Source organism: Micromys minutus (genome assembly GCF_963924665.1).
Source record: "Micromys minutus genome assembly, chromosome: 30".
In the NCBI taxonomy this organism is placed as follows: domain Eukaryota; kingdom Metazoa; phylum Chordata; class Mammalia; order Rodentia; family Muridae; genus Micromys; species Micromys minutus.
The window spans coordinates 31,671,396-31,696,539 of NC_137965.1; the positions used below are offsets into that span (position 1 = coordinate 31,671,396).

Here is a 25,144-nt window from a genome sequence, read left to right on the forward strand (position 1 = left end):
AGGTGGGGGGAGGCAGGGGGAGTCAAGGAGCAGACAGGGTGACCTCTAGTGGGATTGTTCTACTTGAGTTTAGAGTCCCCATTGCATGTGGCAGGTCCACCGTGGGCATGTAAGTCTATAAACCTCAGTGCCTCACTATCAGCCCAGCAAACTAGGCAGACGCTGAGGGAGGGGATGTAAAGTGCCTGGCACACAGTAGGTATTCTTTAGGTACTGGTTCTCTGCCCATCTATCCAATGGGCATGGTCTCTAATCACAGGTCTTTGCTGAATTCCCTAACCAGCATATAGCCCATACAGCCCCAGCCTCCTTCTGCCTGGTAGCCAGAGGCCTCCAATAACCCTGCCACTCCCCAAGCAGCCACAGCCACTGGCACCACGAGCCGGGCCCGAGGCTCCCCCGTACTCCCAGCCCATGCTCGGGCTCGGGCTTCAGCAAAGGCCAGCAGCCTCCTGCCCACGCCCCTGCGACGGTGCCATCGAGAGACAGAGAGGCGAATGACTCGGGCTCCGTCCCCCAAGTTGGCACCAGGAGCGAGAGCCAGGACTCCACACACATCGCCGGATCCCCGGACAGCCACCCAGGGCCCCCCCAGGCCGCCTGGTGGAGGCAGAGAGCCCCATCGGGCTCGCAGACCCAGCTTCACAGCGGCTACAGCCAGAAACACTGGCAGCAGGAGAGCCAGGGCGAAGGAGGCCAGGATGAAGCGCAGTCCGCTGCTGGCTGCAGCCAGGAGGAGAAGGGCTGGAGGACGTGTCAGAGCGTGGAGGGCCACGCGGTTTTCCGTGTCTTTTACACCAGCCTGTGGGTGGGGGTAGGGGCTCAGCCATTCATCACATTGGAACTCCCGAGGAAGGATTCCCAAGTGAGAAGAGAAGACGGCCAATGGGGTGGCTCCGGTCTGGCCCATTGGGAGTAAAGGGCTGAGTGAATCAATGCAGTTTGCCTGAATGAAATGAATGAATTAGGGCCTGGGACCAATGAGTCCGATGGCATGTTAGGATAAAGCACCAAAAAGGACTGGACAGGATAGGCAAAGTGAAGACATGGGCTTTTTGCTGGAGGGTCTGGGGTGTGGAAAGACAGAGGGGAGGAGGGGGAGGGGAAGAGAGGGAGGAAGAAAGAGGGAGAGAGAGGGAATGAGAGCCAGAGAGCGCACCCCTCATTTTGGGGCTGGTAAGTGGGGCTGAATGGAGGTCAGGAGACCTGAATATCCAGCCCCTATACACCCTTACAAAATTGGGTTTTTTGTTTGTTTGTTTTTATGGCAACTGAGGTGTAAGTAGGAAGAAGGCACTAAAGAAAAGAGACCAATTATAAACAGCTGAGGCGAAGATATGCCCCCCTCCCTTTTTGGAGGTCCCCCGGAGCTCAGGCAGGTGGGCGGGGCTGGTGGAACCCACTTTGAACGTCCCCAAGTAGCTGCGCATGCTCACTGGTGCCCCTGCTGGCCTCTCACCTTCAGCATCTCCAACACCAGGGGCTTCTCATCTTCCCTCATTTCCCGCACTGACAGGTGGTTGGGGGCCATGGTAGCCCCCAGACCGCCCCCCAGGAGGGAGCTGGCGTTGTACACCTGCTGAAAACAAGTAGGTTGGTGTTAGGTGGCACCTGAGTCCTAAGAGGAGGGATGGGCTACAGCACTTCCCAGATCACCAAGGACGCTGGAGCATCGCCAAAGAGGACTGTCATAGTGGCAGGCCAGGTGCCTCCATACCCAATAGGGCGCCTTAAGATCTCCCCAAACCATCCCCCACTCCGGGGAAGACATTTAGCGATCTGTCTGTAAGCTCATCCCTCCCCATACTACAGCAGCCCGTCTCCTGAAGGGGTCCCACCCTGCATAGCAGGAATAGGGCCCTGCAGGCACCTCCACGGGGGTTGCTCGAATCCCTTGACAGTAAGGGGGGGAGGGGGTCATCACAGGAAGTGACGTCTACACTCCCGGCTGGAGGCGGGACTGGCGCCTTAGCAACTGTTGCCAAGCTTCCCCACACTATGGAGCAGGGGTTGAGAGTAATGGAGGGAACTGCCAGGGCGAGGGAAGAGCTGTGACCTTCTGGGGGCCAGTGGGAGAACCATGGAGAAGGGGGGATGGAAGCATGGGACAGAGAGGGTTTCTTACCCGGCCTCCCTGGGACGATTAGCACAGCTCCTTTCTTGCCAGTCTTTCGTTGCTAAGCGACCTGAGCATCAGGAGGAGGAGGCGTTGCTTGTTAACCTAATCTCATTGGCGCCTGGGTCTTTGCAGGAAGGGATGGGACAACATTGCGCATCCTCATCCGCAGGGACCTTGAACTCAATCCGTGTGGCACCTGGGGTATCGTTTGGATTACTATCCCTCTACTTACCTTTCAGGTGAGGTAAAGTGTGGTGTATAGAAAAGAGAATCCAGAATTTGATCCCTGGCCTCCGTACTCTAGTAAGTACAGCTACACAGGAACACAACAAAGGACCAGAGAAATAACTCAGGGAGTAAGAGAGCTTGCCAATCAGAAAACCACATGACTGACTCCAACTAAGTCGTCTCTCTGACCTCCACAAGTGTACCCCACCACCACCACAGTAAAAGTCTTAACAGTTTAGAGGATGGGGGAGATGGGCCCCATCTCGGAGAAGCATTTAGCCCTCCAAGCACAAAGCAAGTCATCTCAGAGCCAGGAAGCAAGAATGAAGACTTTAAGGTCTGAGGCAGGAGCTATGTCCTCGACTATTCCTTCCCCCATGAAAACAAAACCAAGAAGAGATTCTGCGTCTTTATTAGCAAGTCCAGCCAGCAGCCCCCTTGACTCTGGGGCTGACCCCAGCCCAGCTGAGGAGAACAGTTAATTGCGGGGAGGGAGGGGGGTCTATGATAGAGGTACTGATGGGTCTCTTCAAAACGTGTGTACCAATTGGACTGCAGGCAGAGTCTGCACAATCTGGATGGAGGGCAAGTTCTGGGGAGCCATGACCCCTGGTCCAGCCACTGCGGGGACCACTTGTACCATCTGGGATGGCGGAGCTACGGGTACCCCTACAGGGGCAGAGACTGAGCCAGGTGCTGGTGGGGCCAGGAGTTGCAGTGTTGTGGTACCTCCTGCAACGCTGCTATTTTCTAGATCAGTGGCTGGGGCACTACGAATGATGAGGAGTTTCTGTCCTGATGGGCCAGTGGCAGCTGGCTCTGTCAGTCCGGGCGAAAGCGTCTCCACCTCCTGCACACAGAGCCTAGTCTGCTCGCCATCCGCTCCACTCAGCACCAGCACACTCTGCAGACCCTCGTCTGTCTGCAGTGTCTCAAACAGAACATCCTGGACCATACCAGCGCTGGCCTCACTGTCTCCCACTTCCCCAGGTCCAGGGCCGGTCAGCAACTCTTCAGCTGCCCCACTCTGAACCACCAGTAGGTTTGGAGCCTCTGTAGCCACAGCTCCTCCACTAGAATTGGAGACTTGTCCCGTCAGGGGCTGGAGCTGGACCGTAGTCACTTCCTGTGCTGGTTGTAGCTGGACTGTGGTCACTTCCTGTGCAGGCTGTAGTTGGACCGTGGCCACTTCCTGTGCGGGCTGAAGCTGAACCCCACTCACTTCCGGTGGTCCTGTCTCCCCACTCCCTACATTCTGCAGAACAATGAGGCTCTGCCCTCCCCCACTAGTCCCTGCATTGCCTCCTCCTTGCATCCCCAGACCACCCGGGCCCGGAAACCACACTACCCCCGTCCCCTGTCCGGCCTTCCCAACAGTCGGAGGGCCTGGCCTTGCAGCACCGTTGCCCGTCCCTCCAGCACTGGCAGGAGGCAGCAGAATGAGCTTAGGGGGTGGGGGAGGGGGTGGAGGGGTAGGGGGTTGGACACTGCTAGGAATCAGCTGGAGGCCCTGGGCAGTCTGTACCAGAAGAAATGTCTGAGAACTCGAGGCAACTGGGCCTGGGGGCGGAGCCTGAGCTGTGCCCCCAGCTACTTCAAGTGAAAGTGTGGCCTGTAGGTTGGGGAGAACATGAAGATCTTGAGCAGCCAGCGGGGTTGGAGCTGCAGCCAATGGAGCAGAGGGCTGCGATGCTGCAGCAGGGCCAGCGGTCCCCGAAGTTGTGGTGGCTGGGGTGTGCGTCCTCAGATGCCTCTGCAGGTAGGCGGCCATGACAAAGCCTCGGCCACATATGGGGCAGGCGAAAGGGCGCTCGGCAGAATGAGTGCGCTGGTGCAGCAGCAGGTTGGAGGAGTGTGTGAAGGTCTTGGGGCAGAGCGGGCAACGGAAGGGCCGCTCGCCCGTGTGCACCCGTTGGTGCTGCCGCAAGTTGGAGGTCTGTGCGAAGCTCTTGCCACACACACTACACGAGTGGGGCCGCTCCCCGGTGTGCACGTGCCGGTGGCGCCGCAGGCACGAGGTGTTACGGAAGGCTTTGCCACACTCAGTGCAGGCATAGGGCCGCTCACCCGAGTGAAGTCGCAGATGGTACTGGTAGTGGGACGACCACTTGAAGGTGAGGCCGCACTGGCCACAGGTGAAGGCTCGCAGGCCCGTGTGCACACGCTGGTGGATAGCCAGCAGGGAGGAGCGTTTGAAGGCTTTGCCACACTCCCCGCACTGGTAGGGCCGCTCACCTGTGTGGTCCCTAAGGTGGTAGCGCAGGCCGGAGGAACCCTTGAAGGCCTTGCCACACTCTGCACATTTGTAGGGCCGCTCTGCAGAAACCGGGGCAGGCGGAGGAGGAGGTGGAGCAGGAGTGGCTGGGGCTACAGGTTCCTGGGGACAGGTGACCTCTGCAACCTCAGCCTGGGGAGGCGGACGTCCCGCTGCCGCCTCCTCCACGTGGCACTGCTGGTGAGCCAACAGGCTGGCCAGTTGTGGGAAGGCACCATCACAGCTGCCACAGCGAAAGGCCTGTCCACTGGCTGCACTATGGCTGTGCTGGTGACGGGACAGGCCAGCCACTGTCCGGAAGGATTTCCCGCAAGGAAGGCAAGCAAAGTTAGGGCTTGTAGTGGCAGGTGGGGGCTGTGGCAGAGAGGAGTCAGCTTGAGGCAGCTCGGCAGGCACGTCCTGGGGCTGTGTGGCCACAGTGGGACCTGGGCATGGTTGGTGCTCCAAGAGGAGCTCCTCGCTGCTGAAGCCCTGCTCGCAGCCATCGCAGCGGTACACCAGCTCCACTGTAGTCTCAGCAGCAGCCAAAAAGAGCTCGGGCACCACGGGTGGGGGCTGGGGTGGCGGGGCTGGAGGCTCAGGCGGGCTGCGGGGCTGCAAGTAGGCATCAGAGACCAGAACCTTGGTTCCAGCTCTGCAGGTCTCCCCTGTGGGGGCGGGGGCGGGGGCGGGGGCGGGAGCTGGGCCGGGGGCGGGGCCAGGGGCGGGGCCGTGAGTGCGGTGGTGCAGCAGCAGGTTGGAGGAGTGTGTGAAGGTCTTGGGACAGAGTGGGCAACGGAAGGGGCGCTCGCCCGTGTGCACTCGCTGGTGCTGGCGCAGATTGGTACTCTGAGTAAAGCTCTTCCCACAAATACCGCAGGTGTAAGGGCGTTCTCCAGTATGCACGTGCCGGTGGCGCCTTAAGCTAGATGAGTTCTTGAAGGCCTTGGGGCAGTCAGGGCACGGGTAGGGCCGCTCACCTGTGTGCTGTCTCAAGTGGTACTGGTAGTGGGACGACCACTTGAAGGCCAGACCACACTGGCCGCAGGTAAAGGCCCGCAAGCCTGTGTGCACACTGCGGTGGATCTGCAGCAAGGAGGAGCGCTTGAAGGCCTTGGGGCAGTCCGGGCACTGATAGGGCCGCTCGCCTGTGTGGCCCCGCTGGTGGTAGAGAAGAGCCGAGGAACCCTTGAAGGCTTTGGGGCAGTCCGGGCATTTGTAGGGCCGTTCACCTGTGTGTGTGCGCTGATGGTGCAGGAGCCGAGATGACCACCTGAAGGACTTTCCGCATTCCCCGCACTCATACTGAGCAGGGGTGGGTGCTGGGGCAGTGGGACCTGGCTTTTCCCCAGTTCCCTCCATGGTGGCAGCTGGCGCCATGTCCACGTGGGAGCCGGCCATCACACCTGGTGGGAGGACTCTGATCAGAATGAGCAAGCACTGGGTCTCACCACCACTCATCCGGACCCTCCCTATGTCACCCACACCCTAGGGGCTCTTCTTAGGGGTGGGGTTTGCAACACACGAGGTTTAACTCACATTACCACACACTCAGGAGAGTAATGGAGTAACGGGCATGTGAAACTTCTCAGCAAAGTAGCTCCTCTAGGAAGCAAACACGTCCAGGAAGGGGTGGTCTCTTGAGAACGTCCTGCCTTTAGGAGGACACTGGCCCCCTCTGTCGTCAGTCCCTTGGAAGAAGCCTCCAGTTTTGTTTCCTGTCTGTTTGGAAGAGTTACCTCCTACCTCTCTCCACCTCAACACTCGTCCCCTACTTCACCCTAAACAATTTCACTCAAAGCAAAGCCACTGAGGAATGACCAGAGCCTTAGGCATCCCACCCCACCACCCACTCCACCCACTACCTGCCTCACTCCCTCACGTCCCCTGAATCCCTGCTGATGACATGATGACATCCTCCTCCCACAGGATCGGCAACCTCCTTCCATCAAACCATCTCTACCAGCGTTACCAGCCTTGTGCACACTCCGAGGCACCCCTTCCTGCGCACACATTTGTGCCCACAACTCAGAACACACCCCACGCTTGCTTCTCAGCCCCCACGGCACTTTCTCTGATCCCCATGTTCCCTCGGTGCTAAGCCCTTGGCCTCCTTCATCCCCCACTGAAATCCTCCGGCTTCCCTGCCACTGACCACGCCGGCGACTGGAAAAAGAAAAGCAATCTCAACAATGCTCCCATGCTCCAATCAGGCACCAACGGTTCGCAACTGAGCCAACTGTCTTTCCACTCAGGAGACATCTTGTGATGTCTGGAGACACTGCCTGTTGCTTGTCAAGTGCGGGGACAGAGGTGCTTCTCGACACCCTTCGGTGCACAGGATGAATTCCTACAGAGATCCAATGCAAAAGAGCAGCAGTAGAAAACTGCAGAGGTCCCCGTGCCAAGCTGCCCTATGCCATGGCCTCTGACCTCCCACGGCCTCTGACCTCCCATGGCATCCTCTAGCAGTTGCTTCTCTCCTGGCCCACTCCCAGCAGCAAACATAAAGAAACAAGACCCCTTGTTTCACTTCTCTCCAGCCTTTTATAGGTCAGAAGACTTAATCTGCCCTTCCCTCTGGAACCACTTTAGGTACCTGTAGTCCCCATGCACCCCAGCTCCCGGCTGCTGCATCTTCCCTTTAAGCATATCTCCTAGCTGCAGAGGGCTGACTGTGTGACCACACTAGCCTTTGGGCTGGATCCTTCTAAACCTGGAGGTGGAGAATTAGAGCTCAGTCAGAAACTGTTGTCTTTCTATCTGTCCCCCTCTCTGGAAGGCCGCGCCCTCTCCTAGGATTCCTCTCCTTTGCTCCACAGGCTTAGTGCACAAGACACCACATACTTAACCACAATCTAACTCCAGGCCTTTCTCCCGCTACGCTCTCCTGTTACAAAGCAGGTGTGGGAAGAGAAGAGGCTAAGATAGGAGGGTGATGGCAGTCACAGCTATATGGGAACAGAAGACAAACTCCCTTAGAGTCTCTGCCTGCTCATAACTGGCAGTCTTCTCCCATCTTGCTGGCCTCCTGTCCCTCTAGCCTTTCTAGGCAGAGAAAGCTAACCCCACCTTGGGGCTTCTGCCTAGTACCCCTTCCCTCCACCACCCACACTTCACACTGTCACCTCCAAGTCTTCCAGGAACTCACCCCAGAGATGCTTCCTCAAACCTCCCTAATAAATCCTTTCAGCACTCCCTGCTCACTCCAGACCTCAGTTTCTCCCTGCATGGGGCTCATCAGCCAAGTACAACAAGGATTTCTTTCTCTTTGTCTTTTTGAGACAGTTTCTCTGCAAAGCCCTGGCTGTCCTGGAACTCACTACATAGACCAGGATTTCTCAACCTCATCAGCACAGAGATTTGGAAATGGGCTGTCCAACACATTGTTGGGTGTTGAGCAGGCCTCCTGACCTCAGCGGGATAGACGCCACTGGTAAAGCAGTACCAGCTTGAGCCTTCCCTGGTGAGTCCTGAAGTACTGCAGTGACCGCCCAGGACGGCCCCATCAACATGTAGCTCATACAATCTGAGCGGACAGAGATTAGCCATTCCCTTTTGACAGGTTACAAAGAACTTCCTTTTTAAAGGGCAATGGGCTATGGGGGATTTTTTTTTTTTTTAAAGGACTGGTGTTCCTTCTGCAGTGTAGGTAACAAGGGAGCTTCAGAAACTGCCTGTGCCCGAGGCTCCATCTTTTAACACAAGAGGCCCAAGGGAACAGGGACCCATCTTAGCAGTGAGAGTCCCCTTTTCAAAGGCTTTAAGAGGAAGTTGTGGTTTGGGATGTAGCTCAGTTATGAAGAGCTAATGACTCTCACGCATGAAGCTCTGGGTTCTATTCAATGTATACCACAGAACTGGGCGTGGGGGCACAGGCAGGCCTGTAACCCAGCACGTGGATGAAGGCAGGAGGATTATAATTCAAGGTCATTCTCAGCTATGCAGTGAATCTGAGGGCATCCTGAGCTACATGACACTTTATCTGGGGAAAAAACAGGTCTCTTTGTTCAGATATTCTAGTGACCAGCAGATTTATGAAACTTTTCGTTCAATGTTTGGGAAACAATCCCCCTTTTAAGAGAAACGGGAAGGGGACAAGGGCAGGAATCTTTGCAAAAATGCAGCTAAACACACTGCCCTTACCCTTTAAGAGGGCGGAGCCGGCTTAACAAATAAATATCGGCAGCGAAATAGCCACCTTCCCTTTAAGGTACCCCTTCCGGTTTCCCGCTCGCCGTTTTCCAAACGACTCCGCCCTCCGGCCCTTCCCCCACCGCGCCCTCCGGTCTCTCACCTGTGGCCCCGGTCGGGGAGGGGGATCAAGGAGAACCCCAGGGCCTTCCCGCGGGGGCTGACGGGAAGCGGGGCCCGGCACTGCGCTGCGGGACCCGCGGCCCGGGAGGGGGCGGGGGCGCGCTCCCTCCCCACGGCCCCCGGCGCGAGGCACTCAACCTTTATCGGTGGCCTCTCGCGCACACAAACCCCGCCGCCGCCGTCGTGCGTCATGACGCAGCACGCCGCGCCCAGCCCGGCCACACCCACTGCTGGGCTTCGCCAGATGCCGAATCCTGGGGGATCCAAGCTGCAGGCGTGTGGTGTGCACCCAGACCCTGTTCCCTCGTGCTGGAAAGGAATTCTTCAAACGCGGGAAACTGAGGCACACAACCTTTCTGCATGGTCTGGGTCTGGGGGATGGAGGGTTGAACTGCCCTTCAAGCCTCCTTTCCACCCTGCCTTCTGGCATCTAGGGTCAAGCTTGCTTTCTGAGGCTTTCAGATAGGTTTTTGTTTTGTTTTAGAGGCAATGGGCTAATGTAGGGAGCACAGTATGCAGCTCGTGCCGGCCTTGAATTCTTAATCCCCGTGCCTCCACCTCCCCAGAGCTGGGATTACGGGCATGCACCTCATACTCACTTGGGATACTTTGGGCTTTAGTTGGTTGTTTTCCTGGGGGTTGTTTGTAGTGAGATCAGCCGGTGCTCCAGCTTCTGCCCACTAATTACTGGTCCTATGCTCACAGACGCTTAACGACAGCCCCAGTGCCTTGAGACACTCCAGAAATCCACAAATTCAAAGCCTGTACAGCAAGCCAAACACTTTGGGACTGTGGTCCTCCCCCCAGAAACCCCCACCAGTACCACCCTGGACTTGATGTCCTAATCCTTGTCTCTGTCTCCCAAGTACTGGGATACACCTCCACAATGGGCTTCTACAGTTTTTAGGGGCTCTGAGACTTTTCCAAAACACCCCATACTTAAGATGTGAGACCCTAAAGACACAGAAATGGTTAAAATCAGACTCAGATTTTCCAGTCATCCCAAGACTATGAGATCCCACCTGGGCCTGACAAATAAAAACAATGGCCCAGAGTAATTCTCAGAAAAAATAAAATAAAATAAAAACCACAGTATATACTGACTGATAGCCATCTGGCTCTAGAAAGCCCTAGATAGGGTCCTGACACATGTCATAGTTAGCTAATGCACTAATAACCCAATTCTGAGAAACAAAACAAGGACAAAAACCCCTCAAAGTTTTGAAATATATAAACAAGTTTCTGAAAATGTAAAAACGAAGTTTTAGTGAACAGGTCAAGCTATACTGACCAACTGAGTTAAGACAAAACAAAAATGATTGCTTTGGGAACAGCTCCCCTACCCCTCCCTGTACTGAATTCCAAGGAGAATGCAAATTGTCAACAACTTAACTGCCAAAATTTCTCCCCCCTTTCCTCCCCCTTCCTCTCTTTCTGAAAATTATACTGCTGACCAATGGTAAAATAGCTGTTCACCCCCCTCACAAAAAGTATAAAAGATGTGTACTTTTTGAGTTCAGGGTTGACTCTCCCTTCGAGGATGAGCAACCCCATGTACAGGGAATAAAAACCTCGTCATTACAGCGGTCTATTGTCTAATTGTGCTCCTGAGCTAAGACTCCTCAGGGTCTGACAACAATTCTCTGCCCTTAACCAAAAGCCTCTTATCTCTAACCCATCTCTGCCTATCTCTTGCTGGAAAGATTCATGGTAACTAGGTTCTTTTTGTCAGAAAGGAGACACACAGCTCCACACTACCATTGTCAGCAGCCCAAGGAGTCCCCAGACTTTAGGGATCTCAGGTCAAACTGGAGGCTTGGGGTCTGAGGAGTTACACATCTATGGTCAGTATAGAGCTGGTGAGTTTATTGAAAGATTTTTTTTTTTTTTAATTTTTTTTGAAAGATTTTAATATAGGTTTAAGCAGAAGGTTTACAAAAGGATCTGAGCTCAGGGGAGAGTGTGGGAGGAAAATACAATACCCAAGTGTAGGTACAGGCTCCTGGGAGAATAACCAGTTAGTGTCCTAGCCAAGTAGGCCATTTTAGTTACTCCCAGGTTACATCTCAAGAGGTTGCTAAGAAAGCTACTCTCTTGATTCCTGAGTAACGAGAGGATTCTTTAAGATTTGCTTTTTTCTTAAGATCTATTTATTTTTACTTTCTGTTTGCCTGAGTGCCTACGTGCGTGTCTGGGCACCACGTGTGTGCCTGGTGAACTGAGGAAGCCAAAGGAATGTCAGATCCTCTGGAGCTAAGGGTTCGGGGGCAGTTGTGAGCTGTCTGGTGTGGTCCCAAGGAACTGAAGCCCAGGCCTCTGTAAAACTAGCAGTTCTTCACTACCAACCCATCGCTCCAGCACTGAAAATAAGGGCTGGGGAGGTGGCTCTGTGGGTACTGAAGTTCAAGTCATATCTGCAGAGGAATTTTAATCCAACAACATGGCTATGCTGGCTGGAACACAGGTACTTTAGTACATGCCTTTAATACCAGAAGACAGCGGCAAACAGATCTCTTGAATTCAAGAGCAGCCTGGGATAGAGCAAGTTTCAGGACCAGTCATGATGAGGCATGTCTTTAATCCCAGCACTTGGGAGACAGAAGCATCCATTGATTCTAGGCAATCAGATCGGTTGAGTCTGTGAGTTGAGAAGCTGTGCATTGGAGTTCAGAGGCTGTTTTTATAGAGACAATTTTACAGAGGCAAGTTTCAGATGAAGACAGAATGAACCAGAGAATGAAAAGAAATCAAGAAGAGATTTCTAGAGTTAGTTTGAGGTCCAGCAGAGCAATTCAGTCAGAAGCTGAAAGGAGAGGAGTTTGGGCCAGAGCAGCTGAGTTCACCAGCCAGCCAGAATTCAGAAGGAGCTAGAAAGGGTGAACTCATTCGACAGTAAGCACTGGAGGTGACGAGATCTGAAAAATAACAATTACATTTACAGTGTGTATGTGGTGAAAGAAGAGAACCAACTCCCACAAGTTGTCCTCTCATTGGGACCCATTCTGTATGGCAAACACATGCATGTACTTACACACAGAATAAGTGGTACATGTAATTTACGTTTTCCGTTTCATGTATTGGAGAGAGATCCAGAGAGCCTGGCTTTGATGCCTAAAATCCACAACCGTGTCTCCCAACTAACTCCACTCCCACAGAACCTGATGCCCTCTTCTGCTCTACAGACACCAGGTTCACAGGTACAACCATAGTATGGGCAGAACACCCAGACATATAACATAAAAATCTATTAATTAAGTTCAAAGTCTCTCCTGAGACTCAAGGTAACCCCTTAGCTGTGAGGCCCTGCCAGGTCAAAAAGAAAGTCCCATGATTCTGATATCCAGTGACTCAGTAAACACTGTCTGCGGGTCTGAAAGGTGGTGAGGGAAGGACTCAGGCTCAGTATGCGAAAACAAAGAGTGTCTGTTCTACAGGAACAACCAACATGCTGGGGTCAGCCATCTTTCAAAATAGCTACTCCAGACAAAGGAAGCCAGGGGTACTGTGTAGGAAGATTAGGTAATCTAAGATCTTATTGGTGGGTACTAGGGGCTCACAGGTGGTCTTAGGTCATTCCAATGCGGAGAACTTTTAACCATAGGATGGATGAGACAGGGCTGCCCAGTTTATTCTGAGATAAACTTTTATTTTTTTGTGGTTGCCCCCCAGGCTGTTCTTTAGGAGGGCATTTTATGACCTTGTTTCTGGGCTTCATGGTCTGTTCCTGGAGCTGGTGCCTTATGGCCTTCTTGTCAATTTGTCAATGTCAAGGCCTGGTCCTTAAATGAAGACAAATGGTGTTTATGTTGTTTTTCAATTCCCATTCCAAAATGGAGGAGTGGAAAGATAGTAAAGAGGAAAAAAGCAAAACAAAGCAAAGCACCGCAAACCCAGCAGGGCAGACATTAGGTACTGCTTTGGCACAGCATAAATGGCCGCAGTGGAGGTTGGTTCTGCCTCATGCAATTTTCTTTGCCAAAAGTCCTATATTTTTGGTTTCTCCAGCATCCTCATGTTTCTATCATAACTCAGACTTCACTTCCACATGCATGGCCCACTCAAGGTCTTTGTAGAGGTTTGAAACAAAACGACCCCCATACGCCCATAAGGAGTGACACTAGTGGGAGGTGTGGCCTTGGAGAAGCTGTGGCTTTGTCAGAGGAAGTCTGTCACTAGGGACTGGGTTTCAAAATCTCAGAAGCTCAAACCAGTTCACTTCCTGCTGCCTACTGATCTGAATTCAGGACTTTGAGCTCCTCCTGCACCATGTCTGCCTGCAGGCTGTCATGTTCCCTGCTATGATAATGAACTAAACCTCTGAACCTGTGAGCCAGCCCCAATTAAATGTTGCCCTTTATAAGAGTTGTCATTGTCATGACTGTCTTCCTGTGGGGAGCCCTCCCTGCTATGCATTACCTAATTTTCCAGGCTTTTCTCTCAGCTTGATGAGACACCAGGGTGTTGGAGATGCCCCTGAAGAGACAGATGCACTGTTCCTTTCAGGAGAAAGTCTTCCAAATGAGTTTGCCTTTTTATACCCATCACCGCCCTCAGCAGGTAAAATCAGGTCTCCTAGAGCACAAGCACTCTAGTACTGGGAAAATCCTTCTGGGAACTGAGACAGTGCCTAAGTGATTACCGAGGCCGGTGTGTGTGTGCGTGTGTAGCATATACAGCGTGGACACACTAGACACAGGATTTGTTTTCTAATGGAGCAGTGGATGGCATACTATTTCATACTGTTCAGAACGATATGTAAATTAAAATGAATGCTTTGTTTCTGGAATTTTCTGTGTTTAAAGACCAAGACCGATTGTCTGAACTAAAACCAGAGAGGCTTCAGATTACATGGGCGATGCGGGGGAAGGAATCACTGGAGAGTCTCACAAAATGGAATAGGAGAAAAGAGGGCCCTGAACCTTGAGCTGGACTTCCCAGCGTCACTATAGACATTAGCGCCCCCTGGCGGAGCATCCCCAGGCTGCAAGCTGTGTGTGCTCAGGCTGGACGTGGCTTGGAAACGGAGGAGCTGGTGGGTGTTTCTCTTGGCTGCTAGGAGCAGGGAATCCAGGTCGGCTTCCCTACGGCAGGGCTGACCTCTGGCTGGCCCTTGGAGTCTGAGCCTTCCATTCGACTCTGGAGAGACCTGAGAATGCTCTTTCAGCCACCCCGGGCCAAGGAACTCCAGCCTTCCCCCCACCCAGCAGGATTTGGAAAGAATAGACTATGGGGAAGCGGAGCCACATAGGACCGAGGTGTGCTCACAGCTCTGAGGGGAAGTTTCCTCCATACAAGTGTTGCCGTTCTGAGAAAGCTTTTCCCAACATAAGTGTTGCAGTTTCAGTATCCTGAAAGTCAGGCGCCAAAAAAAAAAAAAAAAAAAAAAAAAAAAAACACCACAAATTCACACTATACAACCAACTTCACACAGAGATTTGTTGGGATAGACACACGAGGGTGTGACAGGCGCTGCTCAGGTGAGAAGCGGTAGAGAACTGGGCAGGAAGCAGGCCTCATATAGTTTCTTGGGTGGGAGGGTCAGGGCTTTCTAAGGTGGTCTGGGATTGGTGGGATTCTCGGGCTTGTTCTTGGTGTCTGTCTGTCTCCCTCTCTCCTTCCTCCCCTCCCCTCACCCCCCCCCCCCCCCAGCTTGGATGCTTGCATCTCTATAGTGCCGTCTGGAGGCTGTGCCTGGCGGCTACCCTCAAGGAATTTACACTAAGAAGGGTGCTCACCTTTTCCTTCCCAGAATTCTCACCCACTGCTGGAGTCTCAGGTTCAGCTGCATCTCTATGTGAGGAAGAACTATTTTTCTTTTCTTTTTTTTCCAATCAGAGTCTAGCCAGAGCCTGAAAATGCCTTAAACTCCCTGTAAGGAAAAGATGACGGGGCACCAATGAAAGGAAAAGTCACTGAAAGGAAAAGTCACAGGGCACCAATGTTGTGAAAGGATGACGATCCGAGTCACGGCACCAATGTTAGGGGAAAGATGAAGAGAGTGGGGGGCATATGGCCCATGGAGGTGCGGCGAGGCCTGAGGGCAAGGGAGATGCCTCTGGGGGGGTCCATGTTGGGAATCCCTTCCCCGTGAGGGACCAGCCACACAACGGTATAGTACAGAATAGAGTTTATTCAGGTCATGGGAGAGTTAAGAGAGGCAGAGAGAGAGAGAGAGAGAGAGAGAGTAGAGGAGTAGAGGCCGGCCATGAGCACGTGGGAGAGAGGGGGAAGGGAAAGGGAAGAGGAGGGGTAGGAGTGGGAGAGCAAGGCAGCAAGAGCACAAGAGCAAGAGAGGCCGAGAGAGAGGAGGGGGCAAGCAGCCCCTTTTATAGTGTCAGGTCACTGGGGCGGAGCATACCTGGCCACTGCTGGGTAATTGAGGGGTGGGGTATACCTGGCTGTTGCTAAGTAACTGAGGGGTGGGGTTTACAGAATCCCAACACCCCCTCACTGTGGCTTTGGCCTTCTTGCAGTTTCTAAAGAGCCCCTCCCTGCTGTGTGCCTTGACTACCTGCTGTCTGTGGCTGACTTTCCTCTACTGACTTCCCTCCTCCTCCTCACTACTGTTAGCTTTACAGCTTGCCTGCTCTAGGGTTTTCTTTTTAAGCTCTAATAAATTGCCCTCGAGTTTCCATCTGAGTCTTTTGTTAATTCTTTTTGTAAAGAGATGGGCTATTTTATGTATGTATGTATGTATGTATTTTAAAGGTTTATTTATTTATGTACATGAGTGTTTATGAACACCAGAACAGGGAGTCAGATCCATTACTGGTGTTTGTAAGACACCATGTGGTTGCTGGAAATTGAACTCAGAATCTCTGGAAGAGCAGTCAGTTTTCTTAACCCTACTTAATTTGTTTATTAATGAAATTAAGGGCTTCATGAGAGGACCCAGATTTCCCCTTCCTTGGACCATGTGATAGCTCTGCTGAGATACCTCAAGAGACCTGGCAATATGTCTGTTCTGCCTTTAAAGTCTTTAAATCAGCAGAAAAAATGAACCTGTATCTGCATCACTAGACGGTAACACACACACACACACACACACACACACACACACACACACACACACGAGGGGCAGGAAGTTCGGGGCCGTTCCCAGCCACATACTGAATGAAAATGAGACGCTGCCTGATCCTGAACATGGTTGAAGAGACGGTTTTATAGTGGATATGAGGGAGAGCACAGCCAGAGGCATCTGCGGAGTTCAGAATAAACCGGGCCATGGGGGTCAGAGGACAGAAGAGACAGTGAGAGCCCATGGGAACCAAGAGAGAGCTGTGGACCAAGGGAGTGCCAAAATGGCTGAGTTATTTAGGAATGGGAAGCTGGGGAAAGGAAGTGAAGCCCAGGCCATGCCTTAGAGAGGTTTAGGGTAGTGGGGGAGGGGTGAGAAGCGCTGGGAGGGGCCACAGGGATTGAGGGAGACCTGTGCTGGGTTTCTTCGGAACCTGGCACATTTTAAGTTGAAGGTCAACCTTAACAACATAAGAATTATATCAGACCCTGTCTCAAAACGAAATAAAATAAAGCTTAAGAAACACAAGGAGTCTGAGACCCTGAGAGGAGAAAAAAAAAAAAAAAGAAAAACCCAAAAAACAAAACAAAAAACAATCTAGTGGAAGAGAATCAGAGACACTAGAGAAGAGGGAAAGACAGATGCCAGGGAAGGACAGGGGTGCACAGGCAAAGAAGGATGAAGGGTATTGACAGCCATGGAGTTGGTGAGAATCAGGAACGTCTCAGAGGTGGGAGAGACGGAGGGGCCTCATTCAGGAAGAATTTCAAGGAACTAGAGGCACCAGGATAACGGGACCCTGGCTTTCCCCAGTACAGACACTTGTTACAGAGCCTGGTTCTCTCAACAGCAGGAGCCGTGTTTAGCTCACAGCACCTCCTTCAGGCAGCGATCCAGTACCCTCTACCCAAAATGGCACACACATGCACACACACACACACACACACACACACACACACAAATAATTCTTTCAACAATCCAGAATTCCTTGTGGGAGAACCCCAGTGCTATTTTCTTCTCCCACCTCTGGGAACTCAAACCTCCGTTGCATTATTCTCGGGATTCGGAAGCCAGAGACCTTGAGGCTCCCAGAGACCCGAGGCCTCAATTTCTCCTTAATGATTCTGATCCTGGCACAAAGAAGTAGGCCTTGGGGTGGGGTAGCCTGAGGGGTGGGTCGATGTGGGGTGCTTGACCCACCCCTGGAGGTGCTGGCCCCCTCTCAGAGACAGGATCCTTCTTCCAGCCACCAGCGATGCTCTCCCAGCGGCTCCTTTTTAAAGACTCTCAACATTAATCGCTGCGGTTGACTCTGCGTAGCCTGGCCTTGCTAAAGAGGCTTTTGTCCTCTTAATTGGCTATCTCTAAGAGCCTTTCTCTGCCTCAGCACCCACGCGCCCCCGCTTTATATCCCAGGCCCAACTATGTGTTAATTGGGCTCGTAAGAGATGTGTGGAGCGCCCTCCCCTCCCTGCCCCTTGCCTTCCTATATTAGACCCTCACCTGCAGTCTTCGGAGCGCAGCATCTACAATGGGACAGGCACAGCGTGAGGGCTCACCATAATTACCAGGTGGCTTCTCATTCTGTAATGCCAGACCTTGCGTCCATAAGCTCCTCTCCCTTCTCGGGTTTGTGGGTGATTTCTGATCTGCATTGTGACTCCTGAGTAACCCGCCATGCACCCTGGATCCCCTGCAGTCCCTGGCGTCTCTGAGCCTGGGCCTAGAGAGTTGTGTGCCTTTGTGAGCGGGGCTTCGGCCCACATGCTGCGAGCCCTGCTACCCAGGCGTACCCGGCCCTCCAAGCGCAGGCCCAACCACCGGAGGTTTCTGCACAACCAGATCTGCAGGTGAGGGGCGCCGGAAGGGAGGCACAGGGTGGTTCCCGGGAGGCCCTAAGGCTGGTTTTAGCACCATTTTGTGTGCATTCCTGTGCGCCTTCTGTGCGCTACAGCACTCATCACTCAACAAAGTCAGTGAAATCTCCGACCTTCACAGAGCCCGAGTCCAGGTGGGGCACAGAAGATAAGGAGAGAAATGGCCTGAGTAGGTAAGTTGTAGCCACGCCTTGTGGCACGGGACTGTAATCTTAACACTCCCGAGGCCGGGGCAGGACGGAAGAGGCCAGCTGGTTAGGTACCAAGATTCTGCCTCAAAAATAAATAAATGAATAAAGAAGTAAATAAATGAGCGGGTGTGACACCACCGTGGGGATGTGCCTTGAAAAGAAAATCTAAGACAAACTGGACCTCAGCTGTTCAGCCAGGACCCATAAAGAGAGCAGCCCAACAGAGCAGAGCCTGTGGCTGACAGGGACAGGCGCCTCGCGGAGAGGATGAAAAGTCCTGGAGCTAATTAGAGGCGGTTTTACAAGACAGTGAATACTGGTCACATGTGGTGGCACATGCCTATAACCCCAACACTCGAGAGGCCAAGGCAGGAGGATTGCCGCTAGTTCCATCCCAGCCTGGCCTGTTCTTGGCTACACCGTGCGAGGGGAGGTGTAGGCTGCTGGTTGGTGGGAAGAGGCGCATGCGCTATAGACCGGTAGGAAACTGCACTTTTGAACTGTCTTTTAAATCAGTATAAGAGGCTCGTCAAACATCTGAGTTTCCAAAGGGTAAGGAATTGGCTGTGCGGTCTGACCTAGTCAGCCTTGCTCACCCGGCCTCGGGACAAGAGACTTTTATACATCAATGGCTCTCACCTGTGGGTTGGGACCCATTTGGAGATCACTTACTAGATGTCCTGCATATCAGATATTGGCATTGGAACTCATGGCAGTAGCAAAGTTACAGTTATGAAGTGGCAAGGAAAGGGCCTCAGACACAGTCAGGTACGGAGGACATTGAACTCGGTCAAAGTGGGGTCACAGGTGTACACCATGCCCGTACACAAGGATATCAAGTCTAACCTGGGCTACCCAGAAGACTCTGTCTCAACATAAACAGAAAACTGCAAATTTTACAGTTATGTAAATTTCAGCCTGGATTTTACAATGGAGACTGTGTTAGAAGATGCAAATGCTAAGGAGGAAGAAACAGGACAAGAGGGCGTGCGATTGTTTTAAAGGAGGAGGCCAAGGAGGCTTCCTTGAGAGTGAGTTTGAGCAAAGACTTGAAGAGGGTGAGGCACACTGAGTAAAGAACTGATGCTGAGGGTAGTGGGGTGACGAGGGTGACGGTGGTGACGGTGGTGATGGTGGTGATGATGGTGATGGTGGTGGTGATGATGGTGGTGATGGTGGTGATGATGATGGTAGTGATGATGGTGATGATGGTAATGGAGGTGATTTCGGTGCTAGTGGTGATAATCATGGTGGTGATGGTGACTGTGGTGTGGGTGATGTTGGTGGTGATGATGACGATTCTGGTGGCATGATGTGGTGGTTATAATGAAAATGATGGTAGTAAAGACAGTCAGGAGTGCATGACATTTAAATGTACCACATGCTACACTTGACTTTTAAATCATAGCAAGTTAGAACTCATTCACCGTAAGTACACTTCTGATCCTCCCGCCTACGCCGACCACATGCTAGGATTCAGGTGTGACCATCACACCTGGTCTATTCACTGCTGGGGGGTCTGACTCAGGGACTAGTGTGTGCACCCTGTTAACTGAGCTATGTTCCAAAGCCAAGGGAGTAATCGTTCCTCGAGCGTGCGTGTGTGTGTGTGTGTGTGTGTGTGTGACATCCATCCACAGGTGCTGTTGTGCTGCAATAGACTGTTTCTACGTCCTGGCACTAACCATGTCAGCCAGATTGCTCTCAAACACCCACCAATCCTCCTTCTTCAGGCTCCAGGAGTATTAAGGTGACATTCTCGTAGCATCCTGCTCAGCTGGTTTGGATTATAATTTAATATTCTCTCTCCTCTCCCTCCTCCCAGTCTCCCCCTCCCTCCATTTCCTCTTCTGTCTCTGGAATCTTGACATTCGGTCTCATATAGTCCAGGCTGTCTCCAAATTCAGCATGTGGCCCAGGATGGCACTGAGCTCATAACCCTCTGCCTCCATCTTCTAAGTGCTGGGCCTGCAGGCGTGTGCGGCTGCGTCTGCCATGAACAGCTGTTAGCAGAAGTAAAGCTCGCTGAGATAACGCACCTCTAGTTCCCTAATGCTCGGATTATGTGTGACTTAATCACAGGTGTGACTTAATTAAAATTCAATTTTAATTAAAATTTTAAAAGTTACTTTTAATTAAAAAATTATTATACAAAGTATCTGGATTCTTATGGGGTTTTCTTATCTTTTTTTAACTTCTTTTAAAATTTTTATTTATTTATTTATTTATTGCATTTTTCCTTACAATTTTATTTTTAAAAAAACAGATACATGTACAGATTTTTAAAAGCATTTTGGCATAACACTATATGAATATATTTTTGTCAGTACTTGATTTTTTTAAAGTTCTGATATTATGCACTGAAATCTTACTAGTTACAATGAGCATAAAGTACATGTAAAACAAAACGTAACATGGAAATAGTCAAAGTTTTCTTGGTGTGTAAAGATCAAACATAATGATTTTTAAATACCAAGGATTTCACAAGGCTGCATTCTTAGCTCTTGGGTTATTATGATTTAAGGTCTAGGTGTCCCCCACTCTGAGAGGGTGCTATACACTTGTTGTTGTTGTTTTTTAAGAAGGACTGAGGCTTCCACTTTTTAGCCTTTCTGTTTTTGAGCTTCATATGACCTATGAGTTGTTTCCTGGGTGTTCAGAGCTTTCTGGGGCTCGTATCCAGTCATCAGTGGCTGCATTTCTTCTCTTTCTTAAAGATTTATTTATCTTCTATGAGTGTTCTGCCGGCACGTCTGCACACCACATGTATGCAGTGCACCCGGCGGCCAGAAGAGGGCGTCAGCTCCCTTGGCAGCGGAGCTACAGACGCTTGTAGAAGCTTGTGTGCGTGCAGGGAATGGAATCCGGTCCTCTGCAAGAGCAGCCTGGCTGTTAACCACCGAGCCATCTCTCCAGCCCTGCCTATGGCGCTGTCATACACACTCGGGGTGCGATGTGTGCGGTTTGACGTTGATTGCTGTACCATCAGAGAGCTGTGTGCGGGCTGGATTTTGGTACTGTTATTCTTCGGGATCGTCTCCTGCCTCAGTGTTTTGTAAACGCTCTTCCTCCCTCGCCTGTTGATTGGCTTAATAAAGTGCTGCCGGCCAATAGCTGAAGCAGGAAGGGAGGGCGGACCGCCCAGGCAGCCTCTGGGAGAAGAGTCAGAGACAGATTTGCCAGCAGGACACAGGTGGAATAGCTAACCACTGGGGTCGTGGGCGAAGATTAAATTAGATGAGCTAGCTGGGAGGTAGCCCAAGCTAAAGGCCTAGGTTCTTATAGATGATTAATAAGTCTCTGCGTCAGTATTTAACCACTGACAGGTCCAGAAATTCCCGGTCTAATACACACGTAGTTTGGGTTGATCCCCCCTCTTCTCCCCGGGCCAGCCTCACTGTGCCCTTCCCCCACAGTCTTCCTCCTCCCCCTCTGCGTCTTCCTCCCTGGGGCCTCATTCTCCTGCCATGGGCCTTTTCTAGTTTCCTGGTCTCAACCCACCCTCACTCCCACAGAACTACACACAGGTACAGGTTAGCAGCTCTGGGGCAACTAGACAGCTCGGCAGGTAAAGGTACTTGCCACCAAGCCTGACTTAAAATACCGGGAGCAGGGTGAACAGATAGAAGGCTTAGTTAAAAATAACTCGCTGCTCTGCCTGAGAGCCAGAGTTCAGTTCTCAGCACACACACCAGGTGGCTCACAACCATCTATAAACAGGCACCCAGATACACTCACAAATACACAGACATAAAGAAAAAAAAAAAAAGAAGCTCACATAAAGCTGTGCATGAACCTTCATTATGGTGTGGAGAGAGGGGGAGGAAGGAGGTAGTCGGAGCAAACGCACAATAAATAAATAAAATGTAAAAAAGTTATTCAAGATAATAACAAACATTAATTTTTAGAAATAAAAGCATTTGGGGAAACACAATTCAGCCCCAGCTGTTTATGAAATCGTCCACGTGACTGCTGGGGGGGGGAGTGCCCGGAGAGTGGTGGCAGTGTGGCAGGGCACCGCTCCCCGGCTGGTTCTTGATTGGGAAGGCGCTCTTTCCCGAGACATTTCACTTCCGTATATTGGAATAGGGTCATGATAAATCTTCACTGTCAAGATGTGCCCAGGATTGGGCTAAAGGAACTTCCTTGTGCGGTGCACAAGCCTACAGCAATCAGAACTTCCCTGGGAAGACGTATTGACCTGTCAGAATCAAGAAAATGAAGGCAGGGGCCCGGAAATGAGCCGGGAGAGGTGGAAATGAAGACAAGGGACGTGTCCCTCCGGGTGAAGCGCAGGGCGGGGGAGGGGGCCTCGGGAGGAAAGACCCTCAGAAGAGGGGTACTTGTGAGCATACAACTGAATCTCTCCTCCTCTCTTCCTCCCTCCCTCTCTCCTTCCCTCCCTCCCTCCCTCGCTCCTCCCCCTCCCTCTCCAGGGAGTTTGCAAAGATTGAGGCCGCCACCCAGCACCTAGCCCTGACCATCCTGTCTCAAAAAGCGCCTGCCCAGAGACCACCGCTCCGAAGGCCACCTCCGCCGCCTCCATCCCCCTTCCTGGGTGTGGCGTGTGCTGAGGCCCCCATGGAAGCTCCCCAGGGCAGCCCCAGCCTGAGCCCAGCTGCCCTTGACACCTCAACCCTTGACCTCTTTGATGACATTCTGCTCACTTCTACATCTCCCTTGGTGACTCCTGACAGCTTCTGCCAGACTCTCACTGCTGGTAACCCTCAGGTGACCTCCGAGATCAGCTTTCATGCTCTGGACCCAGGAGACCAAGGACAGCCAACCCCAGTACAGGCTCCGAGGTTCTCCAATCTTCTGCTCCCTCCCCAGAATGCCCAAGGGGGAAGCCTGGAGCCTGCAGCTCTACACTGGAGTTGGGTAGACAGTTGGGAGGCACCTTATACCTGTGATCCTCAGGGAATCCTGGGCAGCTGGGGACAAGTGTAAGAGCACTGCTCAGTTGGTAGAGTGCCTGGCTAACATGCAAGAAGCCAGATTCCATACCCCAAACCCCATAAACATGTAACATAAATCCTGGAAAAATAAACCAAGCCCAGACTCCCCCCCCCCCCCCCCCCCCCCGTGAGCTACAGTCCAGAGCTTTGCTCCCAGGCCCGACGCCACACAGGAACTGGGTGGGGAACTTCCCTTCTTCCTTCCCAGTGGCTGGGTCGAACACACGTGTGCGCGCACACACACACACACTCTCTCTCTCTCTCTCTCTCACACACACACACACACACACACACACACACTCTCACACGCACACGCCCCTGCCTGTTCTCTGCCTGGTGTCTGCTGTCTCAGTTTCCAACCCCACGGAGCGTTGCTAAGGGTCCGGCCCAGCCTTGGCGTTAAGACTGCAGACAAAATCACGGCCCCCGACTCTGCAGGGACATAAGGCTCAAGGCCCTGCAGAGCGCTTCAGACGGCAAGACGAAGTTCCAGCTTTTGATTGGGACGCGCAGGGTGGAGGGGGGGGGCTGGAATGCAGAGCAGGGTCAGGCGGTGGGAAGACATGGGATCCCGGGGCAGGAACTGCACAGCCAAGGCCCAGGTGGGACTCTGAGGCCACCAAAGGAGGTCAGTGTAGCCGGAGACTTCTACGTGTGTAAGAGGTGAGGTCTAACATGAACTGGGGAAAATTTAAACCAATTTCTTATTGTGGGTTACTGGGTGTTTTGTTTTAGACAGTGCTGAGATTGCAGGCCTGTGATATTGTGCCTCCCTCCTCTCTCTCTTTTTTTTTTTTTCTCCTCTCTCTTTGGGTTTCTCAAAAATGCTCTAGTCTGTCTGCCCTGCCTTCCTGTGTGTACTTGTGTCTCTTTGTCCCGGGCACACATTGTCGGTACGGGTGCTGCCCGGTCCCTCTTTAGCTCTCAGGCCCCGAGAAGGACCTGGGGCTCCTCAGTAAGGCAGGCATTGGGCTCCAAATCTCTGGACGGTTGGAAGCCAAGGCTCAGACCCAAAGCTGGCAAGTGGTGGCCACGGCTGTAGCCAGGACAGCGCGCTCCTGCCAGTCCACGGCTGTAGACAGGACAGCGCGCTCCTGCCAGTCCACGGCTGTAGACAGGACAGCGCGCTCCTGCCAGTCCAGGCCCAGCTGCTGGTTTAACGAGCCATGAAGGACCTGCTACTCAACCTTGTGGTTTGAGAATGTCTCTAAATCGCTCCAGCTGGGTGCTGGCTTTATGGTTTGAGGGCTGAAAGTCAAGCACCGGTCTCCCTTTCCCTGTTCTGACTCCCCAGGATGGTGAGGGAGTTGTGTGCACTTATGTGTAGAGTCTGAGAATGTAGCAGCCAGCAAGATTATGCCTGGAAGATCTGGGGAGGAAGGTGTCCACAAACAAGCAAAGGAGAAAATGCCAGCTCAGGGGGAGCCCTGGAGCTCCCAAGATACAATGGTATGGAGGTGAGGGAGGGGCTGCTTTAATGAGAACACCCTCTGTGAGGTATCACACATCCATGTAAGCCATGGTGGTCTGAGGTGCAAGGCCAGCAGAATCTGACCTGCAGACCCAGTCCTAAGGTGCTTGAGATAAAAGCCATGCTGGCCTGTCTTTCCTCCATTAGTAGGATCGAGTGAGTATTTTCTTCAGTCAGCTAATCGATCATCCTACAAAGACATAAACAAATATGGATCGAGCCACTGATTCAGCTCTCTCTCCAGAAAGAGGTCGTAAAGAATTAGTTCATGGGATTTGGAATCTGAGATGTCCCAGGAAATGCAGTGATTTCCTCCCTCTCTTATCCCCACACCATGTAATCAGCGGTCTCTCTGCTTTTAGTTCAGACAATCAGTCTTGGTCTTCAAATACCACACGGAAAATTCCAGAAGTGAAGCATTCATTTTAATTTACATACCGTTCTGAACAGTGAAATAGTATGCCGTCCACTGCCTGTGTCTAGTGCGTCCACGCTGTATATGCTACCCCCAGGTAATCACTTAGGTGTCGGCTCAGTTCCCTGGTGTCTCCACTGCAACCCCTCCATAGCTCCATGGACTGCCCACGCAAGGGCTCAGTGAAGGAAACCTGTCCTGCCACACTGCCTAGTCTTCCAGGCTCTTCTCTGGCACCTTGGTGCAAGTCTGCATGATGTTATGAAGCTGAGTGGTTGCTCTTCCAGAGAAAGGGC

General features: G+C 52.3%; 3 protein-coding genes across 4 annotated transcripts; 1 reads left to right on the forward strand and 2 right to left on the reverse strand.

Moving 5' to 3' along the window:
- Positions 1–253: 253 nt before the first annotated feature.
- NAT14 (N-acetyltransferase 14 (putative)) lies at positions 254–2,061 on the reverse strand (the record flags this gene model as incomplete). Its single annotated transcript, XM_080941638.1, has 3 exons — positions 1,871–2,061; positions 1,460–1,576; positions 254–802 (listed from the first exon to the last, which is right to left on the reverse strand). The coding sequence occupies exons 1-3, from the start codon at positions 1,919–1,921 to the stop codon at positions 254–256; spliced, it is 717 nt and encodes a 238-aa protein (XP_080797764.1). The 5' UTR covers positions 1,922–2,061.
- Positions 2,062–2,766: 705 nt separating this feature from the next.
- ZNF628 (zinc finger protein 628) lies at positions 2,767–9,074 on the reverse strand. 2 transcript variants are annotated; one of them, XM_080941975.1, is made up of 2 exons: positions 8,899–9,074; positions 2,767–6,007 (listed from the first exon to the last, which is right to left on the reverse strand). In XM_080941975.1, exon 2 carries the CDS (start codon positions 6,000–6,002, stop codon positions 2,877–2,879), a length of 3,126 nt encoding a protein of 1,041 aa, XP_080798101.1. In that variant the 5' UTR covers positions 6,003–6,007; positions 8,899–9,074; the 3' UTR covers positions 2,767–2,876. The 2 variants fall into 2 exon arrangements, with proteins under 2 accessions (XP_080798101.1, XP_080798102.1); XM_080941976.1 differs by lacking the exon at positions 8,899–9,074 and adding an exon at positions 6,141–6,304.
- An 8,539-nt stretch (positions 9,075–17,613) lies between these two features.
- LOC308439981 (uncharacterized protein C19orf85) lies at positions 17,614–22,954 on the forward strand (the record flags this gene model as incomplete). The annotated part of the gene is made up of 2 exons (XM_080941913.1): positions 17,614–17,786; positions 22,441–22,954. 2 exons carry the CDS (start codon positions 17,614–17,616, stop codon positions 22,952–22,954), a joined length of 687 nt encoding a protein of 228 aa, XP_080798039.1.
- Positions 22,955–25,144: the final 2,190 nt, after the last annotated feature.

Bases quoted from the DNA above. Each gene is read 5' to 3' on its own strand.
- ZNF628 (XM_080941975.1), bottom strand. From the start codon at position 6,002: ATGGCCGGCTCCCACGTGGACATGGCGCCAGCTGCCACCATGGAGGGA.